The 26,571-nt window shown below is 43.9% G+C and overlaps 2 protein-coding genes across 12 annotated transcripts in view; both read right to left on the bottom strand.

Annotated features, from left to right (window-relative positions):
* Positions 1 to 10,838, bottom strand: part of LOC146558187 (dihydropyrimidinase-related protein 5-like) — a 36,619-nt gene extending 25,781 nt beyond the window's left edge. Inside the window, exon 1 of the mRNA XM_085246440.1 lies at positions 10,729 to 10,838. The gene's annotated coding sequence lies outside the window, so the exon portion shown is untranslated. The remainder of the gene's footprint in view (positions 1 to 10,728) is intronic.
* Positions 10,839 to 12,767: 1,929 nt separating this feature from the next.
* Positions 12,768 to 26,571, bottom strand: part of LOC146558186 (DNA (cytosine-5)-methyltransferase 3A-like) — a 104,384-nt gene continuing 90,580 nt past the window's right edge. For 4 of the 11 annotated variants that reach the window (XM_085247524.1, XM_085247532.1, XM_085247525.1 and 1 more), the window contains 8 exons: positions 26,008 to 26,092; positions 24,480 to 24,625; positions 24,283 to 24,373; positions 24,049 to 24,197; positions 23,765 to 23,850; positions 23,160 to 23,253; positions 22,865 to 22,983; positions 12,768 to 19,260 (listed from right to left, as the gene is read on the bottom strand). In XM_085247524.1, coding sequence (XP_085103650.1) covers positions 19,119 to 19,260; positions 22,865 to 22,983; positions 23,160 to 23,253; positions 23,765 to 23,850; positions 24,049 to 24,197; positions 24,283 to 24,373; positions 24,480 to 24,625; positions 26,008 to 26,092 — 912 coding nt within the window. In that variant the 3' untranslated portion in view covers positions 12,768 to 19,118. The remainder of the gene's footprint in view (positions 19,261 to 22,864; positions 22,984 to 23,159; positions 23,254 to 23,764; positions 23,851 to 24,048; positions 24,198 to 24,282; positions 24,374 to 24,479; positions 24,626 to 26,007; positions 26,093 to 26,571) is intronic. The other 7 variants (XM_085247527.1, XM_085247533.1, XM_085247530.1 and 4 more) reach the window with 5 other exon arrangements.

Raw genomic sequence — 26,571 nt, 5'->3', positions numbered from 1 at the left:
GCTTTAAACTAACATAATTCAATTTCGTGGAACCTGTTGACAAAATAATTTTAATTAAAGTCAACGTTTCATTTTTTTGAGTGTAAGTTCACCAAAGGTTCAAGGAATGGAGTATATATATAAAAAAATACTGGCTGGCTGCTTTATCTGACCTGTAACAGAGTTGATGGAGCCTACTTTAGCTGCAACCCTAACTGACAATAGCTTACTTTACTATATTAATACAGTTCTGCCATATTCCTGCCATATAGTTCAAACGGTGGTTCCAAAAAGTGTTACTTTGACTAAAAAGCTAAAAGCTCAGCTGAAATATAAACATTCAATTCTTAAAACTAAGAAAAAAATATTTATATATGTGTAATTTTGTTAATTGGTCCTGAGTGTCCATTTTACTTCATGGTTTTGTTATTTTTATGTTGTGGAGGTAAGCATCAACGACACAGCTCTCAGTTCTCACTCCTTCTTTATTCGTCTCCAACATCAACTGCGCATATCGCGCCACAAAACACAGGAACACACTTCCTCTACACTGGGTGTGAGTGGAGCCCTCTAGTGGTCCACCACACATGCCCCCCCCCGAACACCCAGCAGAACTAGTCCAGGACCCGGGGCTTAAGCAAACGGCCGGAGCGGCTGAACTGGGGGGGTGGGGAACTGACAGAGGGCAACCCAGCCCGGGAGCGAGGCTGGCACTGGCGGTCAGAAAAAGCTGAAGACGACTCGGACTCCGTTGATTTCGGGTCGCTCCTGGGGGAAAAAACAGAATCCATCAGCCCGGTGGCAGGTGGGCGGCCGCGGCGAGGGGCCTGGGCCGGGACCACCTGATCCTCTTGCATAACATGTGCAGGCTTAAGTCTGCCAACAGAGACAACTTCCTGCCGACCGCCAAAGTCCAAAACGAAATGTTTGTTGCCTGGTTTAAGAACCCTGAATGGCCCGTCATATGGTGGACGCAGCGGAGTCCTATGGGCATCGTGCCTGACGAAAACGAAACGAGCAGAGTCCAATGAACTCGGAACAAAGGTGTCAGGCAGGCAGTGGTGCACAGGACCAGGAACAGGAAATGAGTTTCTTGGGGGGCGAAAAGGCAACAAAGAGGTATCGAAACATGGGGGAGGGCTCTCAGGTAAGAATTCCCCGGGGACCCGGAGAGGCTGGTCGAGGACCAGTTCAGCCGGGGAAACCCCGAGGTCTTCTTTAACCGCGCTACGCAAACCCAGCAAAACCCACGGAAGACGTTCGACCCAGTCGCCACTTGTCAAGGAAGCACGGAGCGCGGCCTTAAGTGACCGGTGAAACCGTTCGCACATCCCATTAGCTTGCGGGTGGTATGCTGTGGTGCGGTGGACCTTGACTCCCAGGCCGTCAGCCATAGCAGACCAAAGCTCGGAAACAAACTGGGGGCCCCTGTCCGAGGTAATGTCAGCAGGGGGGCCGAAACGTGAAACCCACGTTGACAAAAATGCCCTGGCCACCGTCGCCGCTGTCGTGGACGCCAGGGGTACCGCCTCCGGCCACCTGGTTGTGCGGTCCACCACAGTCAAAAGGTGCGTGAAACCCTGTGACTGCGGCAAGGGACCAACCAGGTCCACATGAACGTGATCGAAACGCCTACCCGGGACACGGAAAGGCTCGAGGGGTGCCTGTGTGTGCCGGTGGATTTTCGAGCGTTGGCATGGGATACAAACCGCCGCCCATTCTTTCACCGTCTTGCGAAGGCCCGGCCAAACAAACCTGGCGCTGACCAGCTTGACCGAGGCCCGGACGCCGGGATGAGAGAGGGCATGCACCGAGTCAAAAACACGACGACGCCACGAAAGGGGAACCACCGGGCGGGGGCGGCCGGTGGAAACGTCGCAAAGAAGGCGCGGACCGCCGTCCCACACCGGGGTGTCCTCCAGCACGAGGCCCGTTTTTGTTGACTGAAGGGCAAGGACGTCCGGGTCAGCACGTTGCTCGGCGGCCATGGCAGCGTAGTCGATGCCGACATACACCGGAGAAACCAACACACGTGAGAGACAGTCAGCGACGTGATTGGACTTACCAGCCACATGCTGAATGTCTGTGGTAAACTCAGAAATGGCCGCCAACTGGCGCTGCTGGCGTGCGCTCCATGGGTCAGAGACCTTGGACATCGCAAACGTCAAAGGTTTGTGGTCAACGTACGCAGCAAAGTTGCGACCCTCGAGGAAAAAACGAAAATGCCGTGTTGCGAGGTGCAGGGCCAGCAACTCCCTGTCAAAAACACTGTACTTGCGTTCAGCATCCCGGAGCGTACGACTGAAAAAGGCGAGCGGTTGCCAGAGACCTGAAACCCGCTGTTCCAACACTCCGCCCACTGCCACGTCCGAGGCGTCGGTGGTCAACGCGATCTCCGCCGACGGAAGCGGGTGGGCCAGCAGGGCGGCGTCAGCCAGCGCAGACTTGGCTGCGGAAAACGCACGGACGCGTTCAGGCAGCCAGTCAACCGGATCTTTGGCTGTTTTACCTTTTAAGGCAGCATAGAGTGGCTGTAGCAGGTGGGCAGCTCTGGGGAGAAAGCGGTTGTAAAAATTTATCATCCCCAAGAACTCCTGCAACGCTTTAACCGACGTGGGACGCGGGAAAGCCGAAACGGCCTGGACTCTGTCGGGCAACGGAACCACACCTTCAGCGGAAATGCGGTGCCCGAGGAAATCCAGAACAGGCAACCCAAACTGGCACTTGGAAGGGTTGATGATCAGGCCGTGCGCTTCCAAACGCTGGAAAACCTGGCGCAGATGGGACTCGTGCTGGCTCGCTGAGCAGCTGGCCACCAATATATCGTCCAGATAAACAAAAACGAATGGCAGCCCACGCAAAACTGAGTCCATCAGCCGCTGAAAGGTCTGGGCGGCACCTTTCAGGCCAAACGGCATGCGCAAAAACTCGAACAAGCCGAAGGGGGTAATGACAGCGGTTTTAGGAACGTCTTCGGGGCGCACGGGAACCTGGTGATACCCCCGCACCAAGTCAATTTTAGAAAAAAATCGACGTTCCGGCGAGATTGGCAGAAAAATCCTGAATGTGGGGGATGGGGTAACGGTCATTCTCCGTGGCATTATTTAAACGGCGGAAATCTCCGCATGGCCGCCACCGACCGTCCGATTTGGGCACCATGTGAAGCGGAGAGGCCCATGCACTGTTCGAACGCTGTACAATGCCAAGGCGCTCCATGGCTGCAAACTCTTCCCGAGCGACAGATAATTTCGCGGGGGCCCGACCGTGGGAATATAATGCTCAACCCCATGCTTCGTTACCGTGCTAGAGAAATTAGGGACAGACAGCGATGGAAACTCTAAAAGCAAACGCTGAAAAGCATCCCCGGAGGTCACTACATTAGCCCGAATCAGGGGCTCGGCGGCCCGAGTAAAACAGGGTAGCGAAGAAAACGAGAGAGCATCGATTAAACGTCTGTTAGCGACATCGACAAGTAGTCCATGAGCACACAGGAAATCAGCACCCAAAATAGGTACAGAGCTAGCAGCAACAACAAAGTTCCACTGGAAATCCCGGCCATGAAAACAAACAGTCACCAACCTTTCCCCAAACGTTTTGATGGGAGAGCCGTTAGCTGCAATGAGCTGCGGCCCACAGTTCGCTGCTAGTCCGTCGGCAGCGGTAGGGGGAAGGAGGCTCTTCTGGGAGCCGGAGTCCACGAGAAAACGTCTCCCGGAGCGCGAGTCCTCTATGCAGAGCAGCCTTTCTGTATTGCCAGCGGTCGCGGCTGCTACGGCGCGCTGGCGAGTCCGTTTCCCTGGGCCGTGAAAGCGCAAGGCGGCAGGCAGCGACGCGCTCTGTCGCCAAAACGCTGATGGTAGAAACAGATGCTCTTTCCGCGGTGCCGGCGTGTAGCAATCCCTGCCGTCGGCAAGGGGGCGGATGCTCCGGGGGAGGCAGGTGGAGGCGTGGAAGGTGCCGCCGGCGTGTCCGTAGCCAGGGCGTGAACGTCGAAAGTGCGGCTAGCCAGGAGAATGCGATCCGCTTCTTCAGCCAGGGAGCGATAATCCTTCGCAGGCAGAAGCGGAGAGTTCGCGAGGACAGCTCTCACGGCGGCCGGTAGTTGGCGAAGGAAGAGGTGCACGAAGAGGAAACCACCGTCATCCGGCCCGAGCAACGATAGCATGTTCTCCATGAGCTCAAGCGCGGTACCGCCACCCAAGCCTGACAGGTTGAGGAGCTTTTCGGCTCGTTCGGCGTCGGAGAGGGCATAGCGCCGAAGAAGCTCTTTGAGGGCGGCGTATTTCCCTTGGGCGGGTGGGTCCCGGAGGAGCGCCATCGCGCGACGGGTGGCCAGCGGGTCGAGCGAGGCCACCACATGGTGATACTTCGTGTCGTCAGCCGAGATGCCGCGAAGGGCGAACTGAGCCTCCACGTGTACGAACCATGACGGGGGGTCATGGAGCCAAAAGTCCGGCAGTTTCAGCGCCACAGCGAACGTAGCTGCAACAGGAGGCGGAGGTCCGGCGGCCGCTGATGCATCCATAGCGGAGTGTGCGTTATCTACGGCCCGTTGCATGCTCGAGTCAGGGGTCACCAATGTGGAGGTAAGCATCAACGACACAGCTCTCAGTTCTCACTCCTTCTTTATTCGTCTCCAACATCAACTGCGCATATCGCGCCACAAAACACAGGAACACACTTCCTCTACACTGGGTGTGAGTGGAGCCCTCTAGTGGTCCACCACAATGTTACATATGGGAATAACAACTTTTTTACTCTTTAAATATTTGGCCTGATTTATAATAATAATACTAATAGTAATAATAATAATACTGATAGATTTTGTGAAAGGTTTAGTTTCAGGTTTAGTCAGGATGCAACACCTGAGAAATTCTGGGCCGATGTTTAAAGTACACTGTGTAGAAAAAAAAGCCTTTTTTTTCCTGGTGGGGGTCAGTATATGGCATTTCTGTCCTGATGAGCATTAAAATTAAAGTTAATTTAGATAATACTTAAATAACTGTCCAAATTCCCAGAGACTTAGAGGACATAATTTGTAAAAAATAAATTGCCCAGCCCTGTCCTATCTGCTCCATGTGCTGCCACAAAGGATGTTTTTCTATGTATGAAACAGACTTTTATGGAGAACATGAAGCAGCTTGAAGAGATGTGATGCAACATGAGGTGATCGAGGAGATGAGACTTAAAGCACAGTCAGGAGCTGCGATGTGACATGATGCAATGTGAGGGGTAATGACGGGAAGCAGCCACTGGCCCATTTTAACACTATCTGCTCTCAAAAGCTGATTTCCATTTCACACAGAAACACGAGACTTGTGCTTTTACATCAGTATGGGAGATCTGAAATTCAGGCCTTGTGTGCACAGAAAGTCAAAATCGTCAGTAGGGCTGCTCGATTATGGCAAAAATGATAATCACGATTATTTTCACTGAAATTGAGATCGCGATTATTTGACGATATTTATTTAACCCTTTAAGACCTACTATAGAACCAAGTCCGCCAGAGCTTATATTATTTTTTTACATGTTGTAGTGCCATTTATGGGAGCATTTCAAGTTGCTATACAACTGTTATAGCCCATATTTTAATAATATGTATGCATTAAGTCCATAGTAACTACATTAATTGCAAAAAAGTGCAATAAACTACAAAAAAAAATTGAAAATCGTTTTTGTTTTGTTTTTTTACATATATTTCTACTTGGAGAAATTTAAGAGGTTTATCCCTCAAAACTTTAAATACAAAAAAGTTGCAAAAAATAGTTTACAACAACAGGAAACTTATTTTGAGTGTGTTCATAGTTTTATTTTGGAGATACACCAATTTTTATATACTGCAGGAAAAACAAAAAAACAATCCTATGATGCAAATTTGCAAAGAAAACAGCAGGTGCATCAAAATAAACTATTTCCAGCAGTGCAATTCGAGTTCTAAGCATCCCAGAAACTATTCAGAAAAGTCTAACATGACCAGTATAGGCCTTTAAGGCCTACAAGTAAAAAAAAAACTACATTTCCGCGAAAATGACGTCACTTCCGGTTTCGGCCAGGAAATGGCGGACATGTGATAGTTCGCGCTGACGCCTGTTTCACTGTGGGAAGTGTTACGAACAGCTGATCGGATCAGCGAAGCGTGTTTCTGGAATATTATGTTTTTGTTCCTGCAAGAGCTTTTTATGCAATTTTTGCAAAGCTATATGTGGAAGGAAACCGTGACCGAGGACAAGCTGATGGTATGAGATGTAAGTACAACTCCTCTGGTTTCATATGCAAAACAAATTATTGCGCTAGCTTACATGGTCCAGGTTCTACAGGGATTTAAAAATAGTTACACAAAACGGAGCGTGCTGCTCTGACGGCTTTAAAGGGTTAACAATGACTTTAAAAAATAATATAAAATAGTGTGCAACACCACTGAAGTTTTTTTTACCTCTCTTTTCAACCAACGGCAGTCACTCTCCTCTCCAAATAACTTCTGCTTAGCTTTCCGAGCTTCCCTCGGGTCCTTTTAATCAGCGGTCTCTAACCTTTTTTGCACCACGGACCGGTTTATGCCTGACAATATTTTCACGGACCGGCCTTTAAGGTGTCGCGGATAAACGAGGGAGGGGCTAATAATCGGCTCAGTCATTTTTAATGATCGTTGAAAGCCCAGATCGTAATCGTGATTAAAATTCGATTAATTGAGCAGCCCTAATCGTCAGGAGAAACTGAGGTCGTCTCTAATGCTCCTCGCTAACTGCATTCAAAGGAAAAAAAGCATCTATTTTAGACATCTTCAATGTGTGTGTGTGTGTTCACTTTCTGCTGTGTCACAGCAGGTATAACAGACACACACACACCAGGCAGCATTTCTCACGCACCCTGGGACCAGCTGCTTCTGCACACACACACACACACACACACACACACACACACACACACACACACACACACAGATAAACACTAACATCAGCTGCACACAGTCTAACACAGCGAGACACACCCTAGTTTCCTCCCCTCTCCATCCAAACTTTTTTTAATGGGGGACTTAATTAATAATAAATGAGGAGCAGCAGGCTGAGTGAGTTGGGACTGTGCGTGGCACACAGATTCACGAGGCGATGGTAATACAAAGACACAACTACCTCAAAGCATGAATAAAACCTGAACTCTTATACTGGAGGCACCATTTAGAAAGCAAATTATTTATTGGATAAAAATGTACAAAAGCTAAACCAGTGTTTCTACTGCAGTTGTATGAGCAGGAGGGATGAAAATGAGGAGAGATGCTATGATGATTTACTTTCTTTTGTACGGAAATGTACTGTTTTTTAATGGAAAATATGTAAACAGGGAGTTTGTCTTGATTTTAAATTCCATAAAATGTCGTCTGGATTCTTTTAATTTTTTTCTTATCGACTGATAAAAATGGTGTGGTGAGAGCTTTAAAATAATTAATAACCAATAAAAAAATTTAAACTTAGCATTTTCCTAAATAAGTTCAAACTTGGCTTAAACGGCTGAAAGGATGAAAAAAGTTGTTTAAAAATGTTTATAAATTGTTACATTTCACATGGTAGCTGCTGACATGCTCACGTGTCTGTTTGTGTGTGTGTGTGTGTGTGTGTGTGTGTGTGTGTGTGTGCGCTGTAAGTGAGAAGAAAGGACCAGACAGCTGATGACTCTTGCTTGATATTTGCCACAGGGAGGAGTATCTCTCTCTCTGTGTGTGTGTGTATGTCTGGATTACCTTGCATATGTGCATGTGTGAAAACTAGAGTTATTTAAAAAGCCAACCAACATGCAGCAAATTTACAGCCACTTGAAGATAGGAATAGATACTAAACACACACACACACACACACACACACACACACACACACACACACACAGAAGAATTGTGTGTACTGCTGCAGGTTCATGCATGAATAAGCATTACTGAATCACACACAGATAAACAGACAATAAGGTAACTGGGGCATCACTCTGAGGATTAGGGGCATCTCTGTCTCTACACGCCCCCTAATCACACTATACATTTAGAAAAAACTCAACGCCAAGAGCTGTACATAAAATTTATTTTGCCAGTATTTTTTCTGTCTGACCTTTGACCTTCGGTCTGACCTACTCTTCAAGTTTTTCCTCTTCTCATTTGAAGGTGAAATTGTTTACATTTTCCGTGGTCTTCCTCTCCACCTTCCTGGCAACTCACTTTTCAGCATCTGTTGCCAAGTATATCCACTACCCTGCCTCTGTACATGCCCAAACCATCTCAGCCTCACTCTCTGACTTTGTCTCCACAACACTTAACCTGAGCTGTCGCTCTGATGTCTTCATCTCTAATCCTTTCCATCGTGTTCCCGCCCAATAAAAAGCTTATCATCTTCCATTGTCCCACCTCAAACCATACATCATCTGCAGTTGATCTTAGATTATCAAGACCTTCTGCATAATATGGAGTACACCTGTGTGCACCTTCCTCCACTCCTATGCACCAACCTATGCTCTTTATGTCCTCTTATTAAAATGTTTGTTCATAAAATATAAGTTCTTATACCGGGAGTCAATCCAGGCCACCTGGGTGAAAACCAGGAATCCTATCCACTAGAACATATGGGACTGCTTGTGTTGGCCACTTACTTGGACATTCAGCTGTTGCTAGAGCCACCAGTTTGGTCACTGCATTGGTTGTCACAGTGACATCAACACTGCCCAGTCGCGGGTACTTTTTGCACAATTCTGACCAACATCCTGAATATTGCTGTCACTACTTAGACAAAGCAGAGAGCAGAAGGTGTTTAGTTATGCAGTTTTTCAAGCTTCTTCCTCTGTATAACCTGAGAATCTCTGAGTGACCTCTGCACAGGTACTAGCTGCAGTATTCTCCTGAATCGTGCAGCGACTCAGACAATACCTCACATCAGAGCTGGTATAGCAGGAGAAGAAGTCAAAACTGGAGGTAAAAGAAATGGCTTAGTCTTTTGAAAACTGTTGCAACAGTATAAACTGTGAATCTCTGAGCTTTGGTATTGTCATTAAAGTGGCAGTAAACACATTTTCAAACTAGCAACAGCAGGTTATGAAAGTGCATAATTAGCAGTGGCAACACCATCATTCATCAGGTGGGAGGTGCAACAGGGCCATTATTAGATAAAGCTGCTCCTTACTTCCTCTTCCTGAAATGTCTGTCCTTATATGCAAGTTGCTATACGTGGAGTCAAACCCTGGGTGAAAACCGGGAAACCTGACCACTAGACAATGAAGTGATCAGGTTCAGTTGCTGCGAAAGGACATCATCACCTCCTTATCACCAGTTACACCAAAGGAGAGGGTGGGGTGCTTGCTGCACTCTACTGATCAGCATCCTGAACAATAGGTGTCGCCACTCAGACAAAGCAGAGAGAAGAAGCTGTTTAGTTTTGCAGCTTTGCAAGCATCTAAAGCATCGTCCTCTCTAACGTGGGAAACTTTGAGCTCCTGCACATTGAAATGGTGGTAAAAACTGACAGAATTGCACATTTGTGCCTCAATCAAGGATACAAAAATTAGAAAATGCATGACCAGCCGAAACCCAAAGACTACACCAACAGCTCTGACTGTAAGGGCCTATAAGAACCAAGCAGCAACCTCCAAGGAAATCCCTTACATGTTAGGAATACCCAAAATTAGAGCATTAAAAGGGATGTTTACCATCTGGTACATAAATCACTGTTGGCATCTTCATATCAGCCCTGTAGGCGTGACGTTTGTATAAGTCTGCCTGCATACACAATAAGAGAAAAGTAAACCACTACATGAAAACAGGGCTGTTATATACACCGGGAGAACATGCAAACTCAGAAACCTAGCTGAGGCAAGGCTACACCACCACCCTAATTAACACGTTACACACTAGAAGACAACCATTGCATTCCTAATGGAAACAGACCATGTGTAGGGCAGCAGTTACATCATCTAATCAGGACGCCCTCTGATTTATTCAGATCAATGTGGTGTACCTGAAGGATTTGCAGCACCCAGGAATACCCTCCAACCAAATAATGTGCACAACCTGGATTTTAAATCACCTGTTCGCGTTTTGTACCCAGCCACACACACACCAAGGACTCCAAGCACACGCACATGCACGCTCACACATCGTGCATACAAGCGAGTGTCCACGGCTACAGACAGACCCCTTCATTATCATCATCATCATCATCATCATCATCATTACCGTGACTCAATAAATTTGGGAAAAGGGAGAATAACCTAAAAGGGACTTACATAACAAACACACAGCCTTGCAGCACTGATGGCACGCCACACACACACACACACACACACACACACACACACACACACACACACACACACAGACTCACATCTCACCCATATTTCATCGCCCCAAACCACACGATGCCATTTTCACGACATCACCGCCAATTTTCCATTTTTTCACCGCATTTAAGCGAAACTAATGTTTTTTCATTCATTTACTGGAAGGAAAAACGTTGAGTTAATTCATTCACATTTTAATTTAGACGCAGAAACACGTCACTGATTTGCAAAAATGTAACAAAATATAGAAAATCTGCCAAATTTGCCTAATTTTCGTTTACAGAGACTGATTCATGTTCGTTATAACCATGCCGTTACCAATGTAAATGGCATAAAGAGGGATTTTAACGCCTCTAATTATGATATAGGTGATAAAATCTACCGATTGGTCAACAGCTCTACAGCCTGACGTCCTCTCATTTGTGGGATTTTCTGTCTTCTTACCCGGTTCGCAGATTCCGTGATCCTACTCAGCAGGAGCCTGTCTCCGATGCCCAGCACTGGCCGAGTGCGCGAGGACAGCTGGCACAACGCGAGCAGCAGACGCTTCTTCGGCGACCGTCCGGCAGCAGCCAATCAGGGGCCGTTCGAATGAGAGAAACCGGAAAACCGACCAATGGGAGGGGAGTTTAGTCTGTGGAAGGCGTTTCCTCTTCCTCTTGGGAAAGGGGCGTGCCTTCTGCTGCTGTAGTCGTGATACCTTCACTTGCGGTCAGAAATGTAACGATTAGCATCCGATTTTATTTTATCTTTTTTTTTTGTGGGGGGGGGGGGGATTTGAGCGAAGCATTGACTATTATTACTATCTTAGGCCACTTTAGTTGCAACATGAGTTTAAATTTGCTTTCGTTGATTATATTTCTGAAATGTTGACTATATATTAACAAAATAATAGCAGAAATACATTTTACCTTTGATTTATTTATCTTCTGCTGCTTAATCTTTAGACATGATCTCTGAAAAGATAAACGCTGGCCCACACGGGCTTTTTGTGTGATTGTTGCTTTTGACCCAGTGCACTCGAACGGGGCAGTTACAGCGTTGAGAGGTTACTTTGAGCACTTGAATGCAACAATATGGAGCTGAAGTGCCACAGTGTGGAGACAGGGATGCCCTCTTTGGCAGCTTGGCTGGCTGCAGCCGCTGTGGTGGGAATTCAGAAGAATTAATTAACAGCAGTCGAACCACAAGCCTGTGACCTGCACATATATACTGAATACACCTGCAATATCAACCTGCAGGAAAAAAAAACAGCTGATTCACAGGTCAGGCATTCACAAGTCTTTCCAAAGCACAAAATTATGTCCAAATTGGCTCATGTGATAATTAATAGTGAACTTTAATACCTCATAGTATTCATGTAAGTGATATCTGTACTTTAATGATTATTGGGGCTCTAGTTTGGGAGAAACAACCCCCCCCCCCCCCCAAAAAAAAAAAACCCAAACCCCCCCCCCCCCCCCCCCCCAAAAAAAACCCCCAAAAAAACCCCCAACACAGAACAAAAATACTTGTGGTTCACGAGACCTTTCCAGTCAATAATGTGTGTTCTTTATATTTCATTAAGCTCTTTGCTGTTATTTATTTATGGGAATTTTTTGGTTGTTGTCATTATAACAAAACTGTAAATAATAGCCAGCGTTAGTTGTGCAGATAGATGTGAAGAAAAATAGTAAATGGATCCAGATCAACAGATTTCCCACTAATCTGTTCATAACATTTGAAGTAATCGTTCACTTTATTGAAACTAGAGAGCCATTTCTATTTTTACATAGATTTTTATATGCTTTACATATAGTATTCTATCAGATTTTATTTTACCTCACTTTTTAGATTCAACTGAGTTACTTTCCCTTTTATCTTTTGTTGGTCTAATTTGTTTTGAGCTTTTCTCTTTAAGCTACTTATGTTTATCATTCTGGAGGAGTACTTGCAGATTCTTCACTTTCAGACCCAAAACTGGGAAAATATTTTATAATTTCACAAACCTTTTGGCTGTGGACCAGTGTGATTAATTTGCAGACTCATTCTTGAGGGTTTCCTCTCCAACATGTGATGAGAAAAATGTGGTCAGCAGTTTTGGTTTGATTCGATGTGGAAAACTGACATCAGAGAAGTAAAATAAGCTGCTAGACCAGGGATGTCAAACGTAGGCCCCGGTGACCAGAATCGGCCGAGCAATCGAGCCCACTGGACAGCTTTGGAAAATGTAATTGTCATTTATGCTACACCAAAGTAAACAAGATAAACAACAGAAAGTTCCTGTTTTTTCATTATCTGCTAAAGAAATGTATGTTTGTTTGTTTGTTGTGTGGTTTCACAGAACAAAGCACATTTTCTGTGAATTAATGAAAACTTTATATTTTATAATTACAGGGCAGTTTTGGCCATGAAAATCCAGAACATATTCTGTAGTTTTACATCTAGATTTTTAAGACATAGCACCCCCAAATGCCACATAGGTAGACACACTAAGCAGATAGTCACAATAAACAGTTCTTGTTTATTCACGGTTCATTTCTTACACTGTTCAAGTACAAAGTTAAAATGCCTTTTTAATTAGTTCATATTCATACAAGAGTAAAATAATAATAGTGCCTTTCTTCACTACCGCAAACATAAATACAGTAAATGTAAAGACAAACTTGATTTATACTCCTAACAATAAATTTTTCTTGTTTTCAGATAAAATTTTAGCACCTTTTGAAACACCAACAGGTCCTCCTTTTCCTAAAAGCTCATCTTACATTTAGTCCATGAGATGAGTGTCTGCATGCGCCACAGCATTGTATTTGTAGGTGTTGTGCATGTATCTCTGCGTGTGAGCGTCGGTTGCTCTGTGTCATAGCAGTGTGTGTTTGTCTGTGTATGTATGTGTGTGTTTGAAAGTGTATCAGTGTTTAAAACAGCGCATCACTCAGCCTAAAAGCTGTCGATAGGCGAACAGAAACATCATCACCGTATCACCCATCACTTAAAAACGTCAGCTCCTTTCCTCACACTTTTCCCCCCCATGGAGCTCTCACACAGAGACGTGTTGGAGAAAAGGAAAATAAACAGCTGGAAACTGTAAACAGGCTGAAAATCGTCATGCCTGTGCTGAACCAGCAGCCTCCAGAGCAAATATAACAAACGCCGGTGAGCCCCAAGACTTAAACCACTGGCAGCTGCAGTGAGTGATCACGCTTTTAATGCGATGCTCTGCTGAGAAATTTGGATCCTGGCGTACAGTCAGGTGTCACTTTGTCACAAAACGCCCACCAAGCAATGGCTTACATGTCAAGCTCACACATTTTATGGCAAGGGCACTCCCCAATGGCAGTGGTCTCCCTCAGCACACCACAAATATGGCTCGAGGAACGCAACAACAAGCCTGATGTTTGGATGTGGCCTCTAAACTTCCCAGATTGAGGGGGGCCTATACAATATTAGGCAGGTACTTTAATATTATGGCTACTTTGGCGTGTATATACATCTAGATATAAATATCCCCATCTAAAAGTTGTGAAGTTATTTAACTGTTTAACAGCTTCTGAAGAAGCTCAGATTTCCGGTTGACAAAAACTTTAGGAACTAAGTTATTAAATTTGATTTAAATGTTTTGGCATGGATCAGATCTGCACACGGCCTTAAATAAATCTGAAATGATAAAATTCTGTGAAGCTCATGTATTTTATTAATACGTTTCTTAAGTCTCAGGACCTCCAGACTGGGAACTGCCTTGTGCCAGTGGAAATTCAGCTTTTACAGACAGCTTTAACTCAACCCGTCTCTGTTTGAGAGCATCGCGCGGCTCATAGCTTCAACGATTTAAAATAGAACAAGTCACTATACTAACTGTAATATATGCTTTCTCTAGCCTCTCTCTCTCCACTCTAGGCTGAGACTGAACTGAACTGAGCACCAACCTGGAACAGTACACACACACAATAACAGATTATTACTGTAATTATTATTACCATATTATTATTATCGTTACTCCCTAATCTAACATGGAATCGGAGATTACACTGACTGACTGACATGCAGCACCTGGGGAGGGGCAGGGCAGGGCGAGGTGGGGTTATTGGAGTGAGGGAGAGATTAGGGTAAGGGTGGGCAGGATTTGGGAGCACCAAGCGTCGTGGGCCATGATGATGTCACAGCCAGCAGCGCTGCGGAAAGCCTGATGGCGGACAGGCGGCCGGCAAGAACACAGTGTGTATGCATGTGTGAGTGTAGCGGTGTTGGGTGTTCTGTAGCGAAAGGAGAAGCGTGAAGGTTGTTTCCAGCAAATGAGAGTGTGAGTGTGTGTGAGACCTGCAGGAAGAGCACTGTAAAAAAGAGCAGAGTTTAAAAAGCACCTGAAGGTTGGTTGTAGAAACGGAGAGTAAACACGATGGAACAAAATCTTTGAACCTGCTGGCTTACTGTGGCTATGAGAGGTTGTGCATGTTTGTGTGAAGGTCTGTGTGTGTGTTTGTGTGTGTGAGACGGCATAGACTGCATGTGTCCAGTTGTTAGCTGGTATCTGAGGAAGGTCTGAGGATCGGAAGGCTTCCTGGAAAAGATGGTCGTCCGAGGACCAAAAGCACCAGACTGAAGTGTTTTCTCTAAAGGCAGCCCTGTCTAAATAAAACATACATATGAACTTGTTTCTCATGTGTGTGTGTGTGAGTGTGTGTGTAATAAATACAGCCACCACACTGGATGACATTTCCTCTTCACAGAGCAGCTGAGTTCATCCCAGCATGCATTGGGTGAAAGGCAGATGAAACACCCAAGAAGGCTCACACAGCTGAACCTGTGTTACATAAGGAAGCTTCTTTTTATTTATACAGGGCTATCTGTTTCAGTCACAGGAAGTAGAAAGCCAGCATATTGTCCACAGAGTAAAGTCGGCCTCTGCTTTCAGCCGACGCAGAACGGTGACTGTAGGACGTTTTGGATCCCTGTGAAGCACAGGGGGAGAACGAGTGCCAGGGGGATGGCAGACTAGTCACTTAACTGACAGTGGAGCTGAGGCACAGAAAGAAGCTGCATTGTAAGAGGAGGGAGCGTAAAATGCTGCTGAGAAGAGGATGCTGAATGTCTTCTACTTCTAACCACCAATGTTTTAGGTTAATGCTTCTCGGAGGCGATGGTGCTCTGCAGGCAGAAATAATCCTGCAGAATGAGTTTAACCTCATTCTGTAAAAGACAGAAGTGCCTTAAACCTGGATTTTTTTTTTTTGAATGACCAGCAGGGGGCAATGCAAGAAAAGACTACTGGTTATTTTAAGTTGATGGATAAAATCCTGTCCTTTATATTCCCTATGGTTGGAGTTGGAGATTGAAAGCACATAAACAGAGACGCAGACATCCTGAACTGAGATCCTGGGAATTTTGCTATGTTGATAGAAGTTTAACTTCCAGGGGAAAAATACCTTCTTTCTTTTTCTTATTTCTGTTTCTTATGTCCCAGTGACCTTTGAAATTAAAGCTAATTTAGATAGTATTTCAAAACTGTCCAAATAAATGCCTCGAGGGGCTTTCTCTTTAAAGGAGCTTTTTGCAGCTGTTTGCAGCTTTTAACTAAATCCTTCACCATCAGGGGGCAGTGTTTTCCATGTGGCTCTGTTGATATGGTTTTACCCTCTGATATTTGCTTTTATTCCTCAAGAGGCCTTTCATTCATTTACTCCTTTCATTTGCCAGACTGCCAGCCTAAGTAATAATACATAAACCTGATGTGCTATCTTGTGGTACAAAGTGGTATTACACGGTCCTACTTCACCAACGGCTGATTTCTCTCTAACACATTTAAGGAATTGTCAAAAGACCTTCTTCCGCTAAGTTGATGTGAATTTAAAGGGAAAAAAAAGTTTGATTAAAACTGTTCACTTCTATTTTGAGGTGAGATTTTCATATGAAACTCGGAATACTGTTAGTATACATTTGAGTTCACTGTACATATAAAAAATAAAATATGAATAGAATGAAACAAAAGCTAAATCCAGTTTCTACTTTGGTATCTTGGCAGTATTTGGATCTTATGTTCAAATGCCAGTTCAAAAACAGACAACAAAAGCATTGGAGTTAGTGCAGTTAGTACACATTTGGAGGACACTGTGCCACGTCCTAAACAATAAATATATTTGCATTTCATGATCTCAAATCCACTCAAACACTAAATTATTTTGCACATTACTTAATGTTTGGAATTTATGATGCTGGAGAGTTGTTAGCATAACATTTTACAGAAATTTCCCATTAGCCCTAAACAATACCTTGAAGAAATAGAGGAAGTCAAAAGATAATCAAGTTAAATTTGAGATTACTTGAATTTAACTTCAAATCTATCAACCTAACATCCAATGAACGTCGTCTTCTGCCTCCAATAATGTTAACGAGGCAAACTTTGGTATAATATGATGACATCTACTTGTTCCTGATGATCATCAGCTGAGTGACATCAGAGTAATATTACATTGAAAATGAGCACCAAAGTCATTTAACAGTTGTCATCCCAGCGTAAGTGAAACACGAGGAAATATTTTCATTATTAAAAGCATTCGTGAACCTAGTGTCTGAAAACCACCAGGAAGTAATCAGTACAGTACAGAGATGGTTTGCTTGTTGTGAGGAAAGTAGAAGTAGCTTGTGTTTTATATACGGTGTATAGAGTACATTTGCAGTATGAAGTATGGTTGTCTCCCACTAGAGGGCACTCTAAACACTGAGGATGCAGACAGCAGCAAGGATGTTTCTACTGTACTAGTTTTAAATTTCATAACTTTTGTTTACATTCAGAAGGTTTTTTGCTTTTATATATGTCAGCATTTTGATCTTATAATAAGGCTGTTAAAGTTAACTGAAACTAAACCACAAATTAGTTCACTGAAATAAAACGAAAACTAACCAAAACACTTACAAAACTATATAAAATATTAAACTATACAGCAACTGTCTTCGGTTTTAGTCAATTTGTCAGCCAGGTTGAGGACACCAGGATGTCTTCATCTCTGTGTTTGTTTTGTTGTATTGTATTATTCCATCATGATAAAAACTACCATACATTTCATAATAAGGAGAAGTAAAACTAACACTGAAACTAAAGTGATAATAGTAAGTCCACCCTGGAGACACAAGAAACTACTGAAAAATACAAAAATCAAACATTAACAAGTAAAATAAACTCCTCAAACCACAGCTGCATCCCAATAAAATTCTGTTTTATTTTATTATTTCATTTTGCTTTAGATAAAAGTGGATCTCTTTTTCTTTCTTTTCTTTGCACTGAGGTATAAATTCATCTGCAAGGATTATTTGTAGCACAAGAGCATCCTCCTCCTTTAAGAAACATTTAAAGGTTATAGTCTTATTAAGCTGTAGTCACACTAAGAAAAACGATCTATATATTAATCTGAGCTGGTCCCAAAAAGTTGATTCTGTTCATCTGGACGTAGCATTTTCAGTGACTTCCTCAGTCTCACCTGACTGCAGGTTTCCCCAACCTTATAAACAGTACCTTTGTATAATGACTAAAACTAGCACCAGTGAGTAACAATGGACTGTGAGGTCAGTTTCATGATCATAAACATGCAAATTGCCATACCATTCACAGAGAGTTGGGGAATGACTGCAATCACAGCATGAAAGTGAAAAGATGAACTCTTAGGCGTCCTCCTCAATTCAGAGATGCCATCCGCTTAGCCAGAGGTTGTTTGATTTCCCCAATGTATGAATCGTGGCAATCCTTCTGGCACTTAACAGCGTGAACTATATTACTCTGTTTGTGCTGGGGGACCTGATCCTTTGGGGGGAGCAATTTTTGGCGCTGGGTGTTTTAGGGTTTGAAAGCTACCGAGACGTGGTGTTTACAGAAAATACGTCTCAGCTGTTCTATTACTCCTGAAAAAAAAAAGATCAATAAACATTTTTGCTTAGGTAGCAGTTGTCCTTCTTTCCAGGATTGCCTGGAGCTTCCTTTAGGTGTCTTCCCAGCTTTACTGAAGCCTTTTTGGTACAATGTTCTTCCACTTCCGCTGTTCACTCGAGCGAAACGTTCCTCCCATTGAAAGCGCTATGTCCAGAATCAACTTTTTGGGATTTCCTTACCTGGAGCATGCATCAAGAAATCTAAGCTGCGTTATCTTCCTTTTGGACACTCTCCTGCACCCTCATTCAATCCTTAAACCTCACAGCTACCTGTTTTGCCTGCTGTTGCCTCCACCTGCTCGTCTATTTGAACTCAAAACTGCAGCGACTGAAACAAGCAGAGACCATTCAGTCTCCAAGAGCACCAAAATCTGTAAAAGTGTTGTATTAAAGTGGCACCATTTCGATTGTATCACTGCCTGACCAGCACCACGAATGTTACGTGTGTTTGTGTGTCTTTCTGTTTTCACAACACATGAATACAGTAAAGTGTTGCGGGACTCATTGGTCTGTTTGTACGTATTCATAGAGATCTTAAAGACAGAAAAAAGGCAGGGCATCTGTGTTAGTTTGGCGCCCCCTGGAGGTTTGAACTCCAGCTGATACGACACAGTAAAGCCAGAAGACATCAGTTTCAAGGTTGGACAGGAAGTTTGTGTATGACAGAAAACTGTACCTGTGTGTGTGTGTGTGTATGTGTGTGTGGTAGCACGGTAGCACCAGGGGACTAAGGTCAGCCAGTGGTCTACAAGGGATCTCAGGAAGCAGTCCTTTACAGAGTGTGTATGTGAGTGTTTGTGTGTCTATGTCCGGTCATCTGTTTCATTTTGCGTCAGCCAACCTTCATGTACTGACTGTACACTGTGTATGGTTATCAGTGTCTGTTTCTGTTTATATGTGTGTGTCTGTACGTGGGAGGGAGTTGGTGTGTGTGACTAGTTGCAGGCAAAATACTCCTTCAGAGGAGCAAAAAGGTGCCTGATGACAGGGACGCTCCACGAACGCCCCAGAAGCCTTTGTCTGGCCAGACGACTCATGTTGGACACGTCGGTGTAGTGGACGGGGAAACCAAACACCCTGAAACAGACCACACAGATCATTACTTCAGACTTTAAATAGAAAAAGGTCTGTGAAGCAAAGCCAAGAAATATTTCAAATCACTTAGGATCCTAAACTTAAAAGAAGATTCTTTTTTTCATTTGAATTTGTTATATTTGTTAGTTTTTGTCTTTCAAAGATTCAAAAAGTTTATTGTCATGAGGACAAAGAAAAGCATTTCTCTGTGCAATGAAATTCTTTCTCTGCTGTCCACACACAGATGCTGGTTAATATGTGCAAATAAAATTGGAACAGATAAAATGCAAATAGTATAAATAAATAAATGGAAACAAAAACTGAAGTGTTAAATAGATTGGTGTGCAAAAGAGCTTTGAGCTTAATGCTGGTTTAATATGTAAGATGACCTGATGTGCAAAATTATTACTGTTAAAATAGTTCAGCTGTTCAAGAGTCTGACAGCAGTGGGGAAGAAGGAGTTGTTGAGTCGGGATGTTCTGGATTTCACACTTCTAAACCTTTGTCCCGACGGCAGAAGTGTGAACAGTCCATGTTGGGGGTGTGTGGGGTCTTTGAGGATGGAGGCAGCTCTCCTCTGGACTCTGTGATGGTAGATGCTCTGCAGAGAGGGCAGCAGAATCCTGATGATCTTCTCAGCAGCTGTTATTACTCTCTGCAGGCGTTTGCTGCAGTGATGCAGCTGGTCAGTGTGCTCTCCACAATGCAGCTGTAGAACTTGCTGAGGATCTTGGCCAACATACCAAATTTCCTCAGCCTCCTCAGGAAATACAGCTGCTGCTGAGCCTTCTTGACCACCTGTGTGGTGTTCAGTGTCCAGGTGAGGTCCTCAGAGATGTAGACGCCCAGGTATCTAAAGCTGCTCACCCTCTCCACTTCAAGGCCCCGGATAAACTGCGGCTGGTGATGCCTCCCCTTCTTCCTCGTGTCTACTATCATCTATTTTGTCTTTTCAGTGTTGAGGGTGAGGTTGTTGTCCTCACACCATGACACCAGACCGGCCACCTCTCTCCTGTAAGCCGCTTCATCCCCTCCAGTGATGCGACCGATCACTGCAGTGTCGTCGGACTGGGCCCTACCAGTCAAAACGTCCAGTAGCTAGTCATATAGGGTGGGGCGCAGGCCGAGTGTTGCCAGCTTGTGAGTGAGTTTGTGTGGGACTGTATTGAAGGAGGAGCTGTAATCAACAAAAAGTACCCTGATGTATGAGTATTTGTTTCCCAGATGGGAGAGGAAATAGTGAATGGCAGCAGCGATGGCGTCTGATGTGGACCTATTGGGCCAGTAGGCATACTGCAGGGGATCCAGAGTGTCTGTGATGTTGCTCTGAATGTAGGCCAGCACCACTCTCTTGAAGCACTTTGCAATGATTGGATTGCAACTGGTCTATAGTCATTTTGGCAGGTGGTTTGGCTTTTCTTGGGAAGAGGGATGATGGTTGTGGTCTTGACTAAGGTCAGCCAGTGGTCTAAAAGGGATCTCAGGAAGTAGTCCTTTACAGTGTGTGCATGTGAGTGTTTATGTGTCTTAAATGTTTGCTTTTCATTTGCTTTGATTATTTTTTGTTTTAATGTTTTACTTCCTGCTTTTGTTTCTTTCCCTCCATTGAAACACGGTCAAATTATTCATTTACCTTGAATTTGACTGCTTCCACCTGTGTCTCATTTAGTAATCACCCCTCTTTTTATATGAACCCCACTTCTCATTTTACAATTTACATATATTGAAATTCTCCCTCATTACCAAATAGTAAAGCAGAGACACAATTTCATTTCATGAAATGGGAAATCTTGTTAGTTAAACACGTGGCACAACTACATCATAAGTTTTTAGCCCAATTAATCTCATATTGAGCTTTGTATTGTAAGACAAAGATGCTACAATAAGAGAAAGAAAACCCCACCAATCAAATGACTTCCTATAAGCAAGCACTTGGCAACAGTGGGAAGGAAAAACTCCCTTTTAACAGGAAGAAACCTCCAGCAGAACTAAGCTCAGGGAGGGCCGGCCATTTGATGCGACCGTTTGAGGGTGAGGCGAGACACGTACATGATCTCAGGGGCCCGTTCTTCGTACGTCGCTTACTACATCCAAGATCAAATGACACATCCAAGATCAAATCATCGCGCTAACTCTGAGCTCGCTATTCCGGTTCCCCGAACACACCTGTTGTCGACGATTAGTATAGCTGGATGAAGTAATGTGAGATCACTGGGTGGCCCAACAGGGGCTACGCATCGATAGTAGAAACATTGATCGGCAACCCTTTGATTGGTCGGCGAAAATGTCGAAGGAGCGCACTTGGTATTCTTCGGCAGCAGAGCAAGAACTCTTGAGTGAGGGATTTTAGGAGTTTAGGTTTAGGGATTTTAGGCTGGCAGAAAGTTGCTGACAAATTAAACTCGTAAGTAATTTAATAATAACAATAATAATGGAGTGGATCTATATAGCGCTCTTCAAGGCACCCAAAGCGTTTTACAATGCCACTATTCAGTCACTCTCACATTCACACACTGGTAGCTGTCACAGCTGCCCTGGGGCAGACTGACAGAAGCCAGGCTGCCATATCGCGCCATCGGCCCCTCTGGCCAACACCAGTAGGTGGTAGGGTAGATTTATCATATCACACTATATTATCCAATATTATATTACATTATATTATATTACATTATGTTATATTATATCCCCTTTCACATTAGAGCCACAACAGGACCCACTAGAACATGGGAACAAGTAAAAGTGAAATATAAGAATATTCTACAGAATGGTAATATTTATCACTTATATTGCTTTTCGTCTCTTGGACAGAGACCCTGAAATAATCTGTTTGTTTGTTTATAACAGCAACCAAGAAAAGGGGCAGCGCAAAAAAAGACAGGTGGTGGTCCTGCACCCCCTCGTCAACAAGTTGGTTAAGTAAATAATACCCTCACGGGAAAATCGATATCTCTCTATGAGCACACTGTATGTATCTGTGTGACATCAATAAAAGGATCAAGTGCTGCATTATCTTTAGTTACATTGATGTTATTTATTTATGGTACAACAGTGGTAAAATATCGCTGTTGCTTTCGTATACATGAAGCGGAAATACCTGAGTGGCCGCGATCTAATCCTGTTTACATAAAGTAAGCCTGCTCCCGAGCAGGTTTACGCTTACGGCTCTGTTGCTATGACAGCAAGTCCCGGATGGGCTTCGAAGAACCGAACGATCCAGGATCACGCGAAATCGTCAACAGTCAAATCCGGCTAACTTACTTAGCGAGGTACGAAGAACGGGCCCCCTGTCTAACATGCTTGAATTACAATCTCAACCCTACTATGTCACCATGTGACCATTTGACAGGATATAGCTTCTTTTAATAATTCAAACAAGTTCACTTTCATGCAAGAACATGCTTAAAACAATTAACCTCTTAACATCCACCTGTACAGGTATGTATATATGGATTTTTCATTTTTTAACGTAAGCCTAAATGTAAATACAGAAGACCCATATGGTCAAAATGAAATCTAACCGTTACCCTTAGAGGTCTGCAGTCACCTGCTGGATGTTAAGAGGTAATAAAAAACCACACACACACACACAAACACGCGGCTCCTGTACCTTTCCATTTCGGTGCACCACAGTATGTCCTCCTTGTTGTCCATGTAGACGGGGAAATGCTCGTCTTTCCCCTGCTTCACAGAGTTGGAGCGTGTCGTTATCGTACGCAACTTCTCAAACTGGAATTAGCATCCAGAACCAAACACGCACAGACAGACACAAACAAACAAACCAACACACGCATCCCTTTTAATCCTACAGCCTACTCTCATTTTCAACAGCAGCTTTCTGTGATTCAGACACACAAATACACACTCTCTCACACAAACACACACACATACACACAAGTGGATACCTTGGCTGTGCGGCCATGCTCCAGGCACTCCTGTAGGTCCAGCTTGTCGTTTGCCATCGGTGTCAGTGGCCTGCAGTATTTAGAAAAGCACAACCTAAAGAAGAGTTGCATTTTCAATTCAGTAAGGAAAACTCGTAATCACCCTGCAGCTGACTTTCCCAGGTGTCCAGCTGCTGTCTGTTCTTTAATTGCTTTCGTTTTCTTATGCTTTCAAACTCAATACTGACATCATTGCTCTAATCCAATCATCTTCTTGTACACCTTCTCCAAGTCAATCACCCTTCACACTACACTTCTGTCTTTTTGCCTCTCAGATGCACATTAGTGCAACCCACCTCCTCCCCATCTCCGCCTCATCCTGGTGACTCAGAGCTCCGTGCAAGCCTCCATCTTCACCACCACCAGTGTCTAGACTCTGGGGGGTCCTGTCCTCTAATTCCTGCTACTACTGAGATTTTGTTCTGCTACGATGGGTCATCGGAGACTAATCGCCAGACAACTGTATTGAATTCTGTATCTCAATAAATCATGTTCAGTTCTTCCAAATGATCTCTCCTTACTGAAATAAAGTGAACAAACCTGTGGTGTTTGTGTGTTTGTATCACCTGGACATGCCGGGCAGGTTTCCCCAGAAATAGCGAGCGCGGTGGGCAGCAGAAACCTCCTTGGCGTCGATCATCACTGGGTTGCACTGAAGAGGAATATGAATGTTATGTCATACTGCACCACGGCCCTGAAGACTTACTTTTGACCTAACTAATGGATGGATGGATAAATGGATCCTAACAACCTTCTGTACCACAACTGAGAATGTCCTGTGGGGATGTAGTTGGGGGGCTTTTTTTAAATTTCACTTACAGAATAACTGCTGTGGGTTTGTTTGCCGTACCTCTAGAAAGCGGGAGATGTCCCGTTTGTCACTGACTCCCATAGCGACCACGTTCTCAAACAGCCAGAAGAACGGCCTCTCGTCGCCGGGTTTTGGCCGCGCCTCATGCAGCAGACGGTAAAACTCAAAAAACAACCGGCCGGTCCCCTCTGAAGGAAGACAGGGAAAGTTCAGCCTCCTTATTTCATTTAGCACAACGAGCAACAAGTAAATGATTATACGAGTGCTTCCTACCATAAAGTCCTTTCCTTGCAGGGTTGACTATGGAAAGGTCGTTGCAGGGGCTTCCTCCTATCACCAGGTCAAATGGTCCCCATTTATCGATCTGTCGGTGGAAACACAGCACGTTAAAGATTACTGCCTTTAACATAATGTGAGGAAATTTTTCTGGTTACGTTGTGGTTTTGAGGAGCAATAATGATTTCTCTTACATGTTTGCGAGTTACGGTGCGTACGTCTCCCACGTACATGATGCGTCCCTCGTGTCGAACCATGCCGACAGTGATGGAGTCTTCACACACTTCTGATGCAACATACTTTTCGACCTGGATGCCCAAATCTTTCAGCACCAGAAGACCTGACAGACACACAAACATCATGCTAAAAACTCTTTAAGGGTTTAGGTTTTAAGATGGCGCGGCCACGTCCAGGCACCTTCCTGACTGCTCCGCGCAGACTATGCACCTTTTTAGTTGTTTATTTATTTATTGCTTTGTTACCTAATGCATAACTACTGCCTTACAACTGAGGACTTTCAAGTCAGGACTTTCCATATAGGTGCTGTGGAGAGCATCCTCACACAGAACATTGCATCCTGGTATGGGAAGAGCTTTGTTAAGGACCAAAAAGGTCTTCAGAGAGTGATCCGTACAGCAGAACGCTGCTGCAGGGCTGCTCTCGCCTCCCTTCAGGACATTTACAACAGGAGATGCTGGTCCAGAGCAGCTCAGATATTGAAGGACCCGTCCCATCCCAGCAACAAACTGTTCCGACTTCTGCAATCAGGCAGAAGGCTCTGCGCCATCCGAGCAAAAACAGAGAGGCTCAAGAGAAGCAAGTGACACGGGAGTCATTGTTACCACATTTGCATATCATTCCTGATCCTTCTGGCTTCACTACGGCACAAGACACTTTAACACCCCACTCACACAATGTACGTTCTCAGATTTATTTATTTAATTTATTTATATAATTTATATAACTCACTCACTTACTGCATGCACATAATGTCCTCTTTGTATATATTCACTCACTGTATATAATGTTCTCTCTCTTTGCACAGTCATGGAGCGCATCAGGTCACATTTCACTGCGTCTTGTACTTGTATAACTATGCATGTGAAAAATAAACAATCTTGAATCTTATTATAAATGTTTATCTTTTAAAATAGATATAAATCCTTCCAAAATACTCAAAGCTTCTAACAGAATGTGGTGAAACAACATTTATAACATACAGCATTTATAACAAATACTTAAACCCGCACAGTCAGAACGCCAGGCTGAGCCAATACCAGCTGTTCATGTTTGTCGTGTTCATTTTTAACTGCTTTGACAACTTTGGGATGGATGAAGTAAATCTTACTTTGTCTTCACATTTCTGTTTTATACTTCCACTTAACCACTTTTCTCATTTACCATTAAATTCACTTGCTTTATTTTTGTTTTATGTGTATCTGTATTATTTTTTATTTCATTTTCAATGGCAAGCTCTTCAATGAAGAAGAGATTTTAATCTGAGAATATCGTGAGCTGCACCAAACTTTTTTTCTGCGACTTAAACTGCGTGGAATAAGGATGTGACAGGATATCTTTATATTTCTTTTTGTTTCTTATTTAAAGCAACACACCCCGATTATGATGGCACAAGTCGTAAGGATAAAGGATCATATTAACCTGTTAATCAATAATTTATTGATGATGATAATAGTGGTTAATTGCCGCTCAGCACTTACACACCTGTGGCAATGCCATCGAATAAAGAGAGGACTCTGATTGGTTGCCTCTTCTCTGCTGCAACTGGGGGATACAACTTGGCCGGCTCCTGAGAGAGGGTTAAGAGGAAGAGGAGATCAAATGAGATATCAAACTCTACAGTACGCAAAGGCAGAGAGCTTCTCCTGATAATGATCTGCTCTTTACTAAAGAAAAAAGTCAAGAAGAAGAAGAAGGAGAGAATATCAATAGTAAAGGTGAACATGATCTGTTTTGATGTGCATTAACCTTCGTGGATAATTGAGAGCTGACGAGCCCTGGAGCGTAACCCACACTGATCTCCAGATAATTATGTTTCCAGCTAACTGTAATGATTCACACTTCAAAGTTCTATAAAGGTTATAACAAGAGATAAGATGTAAAGTGGCAGATACATTAAATTTAGCACAATCCATTGACTTACAGCATGCAATGTGAGCTTAAATAAGATGTCTGATATTCACAGGCTGCTGTAAGAAGTAATACAGTACCGAAGAGCAGGATGTTTATTAATACAATATAAAAGCAGCTTAATGAGCCATCTGAATT

This window comes from Mchenga conophoros, linkage group LG15 (genome assembly GCF_057382185.1).
Source record: "Mchenga conophoros isolate Kocher_MC1m ecotype Shallow Benthic linkage group LG15, M_conophoros_male_GT1.1, whole genome shotgun sequence".
Classification (NCBI taxonomy): domain Eukaryota; kingdom Metazoa; phylum Chordata; class Actinopteri; order Cichliformes; family Cichlidae; genus Mchenga; species Mchenga conophoros.
This window is presented reverse-complemented; position numbering and strand designations above follow the sequence as displayed.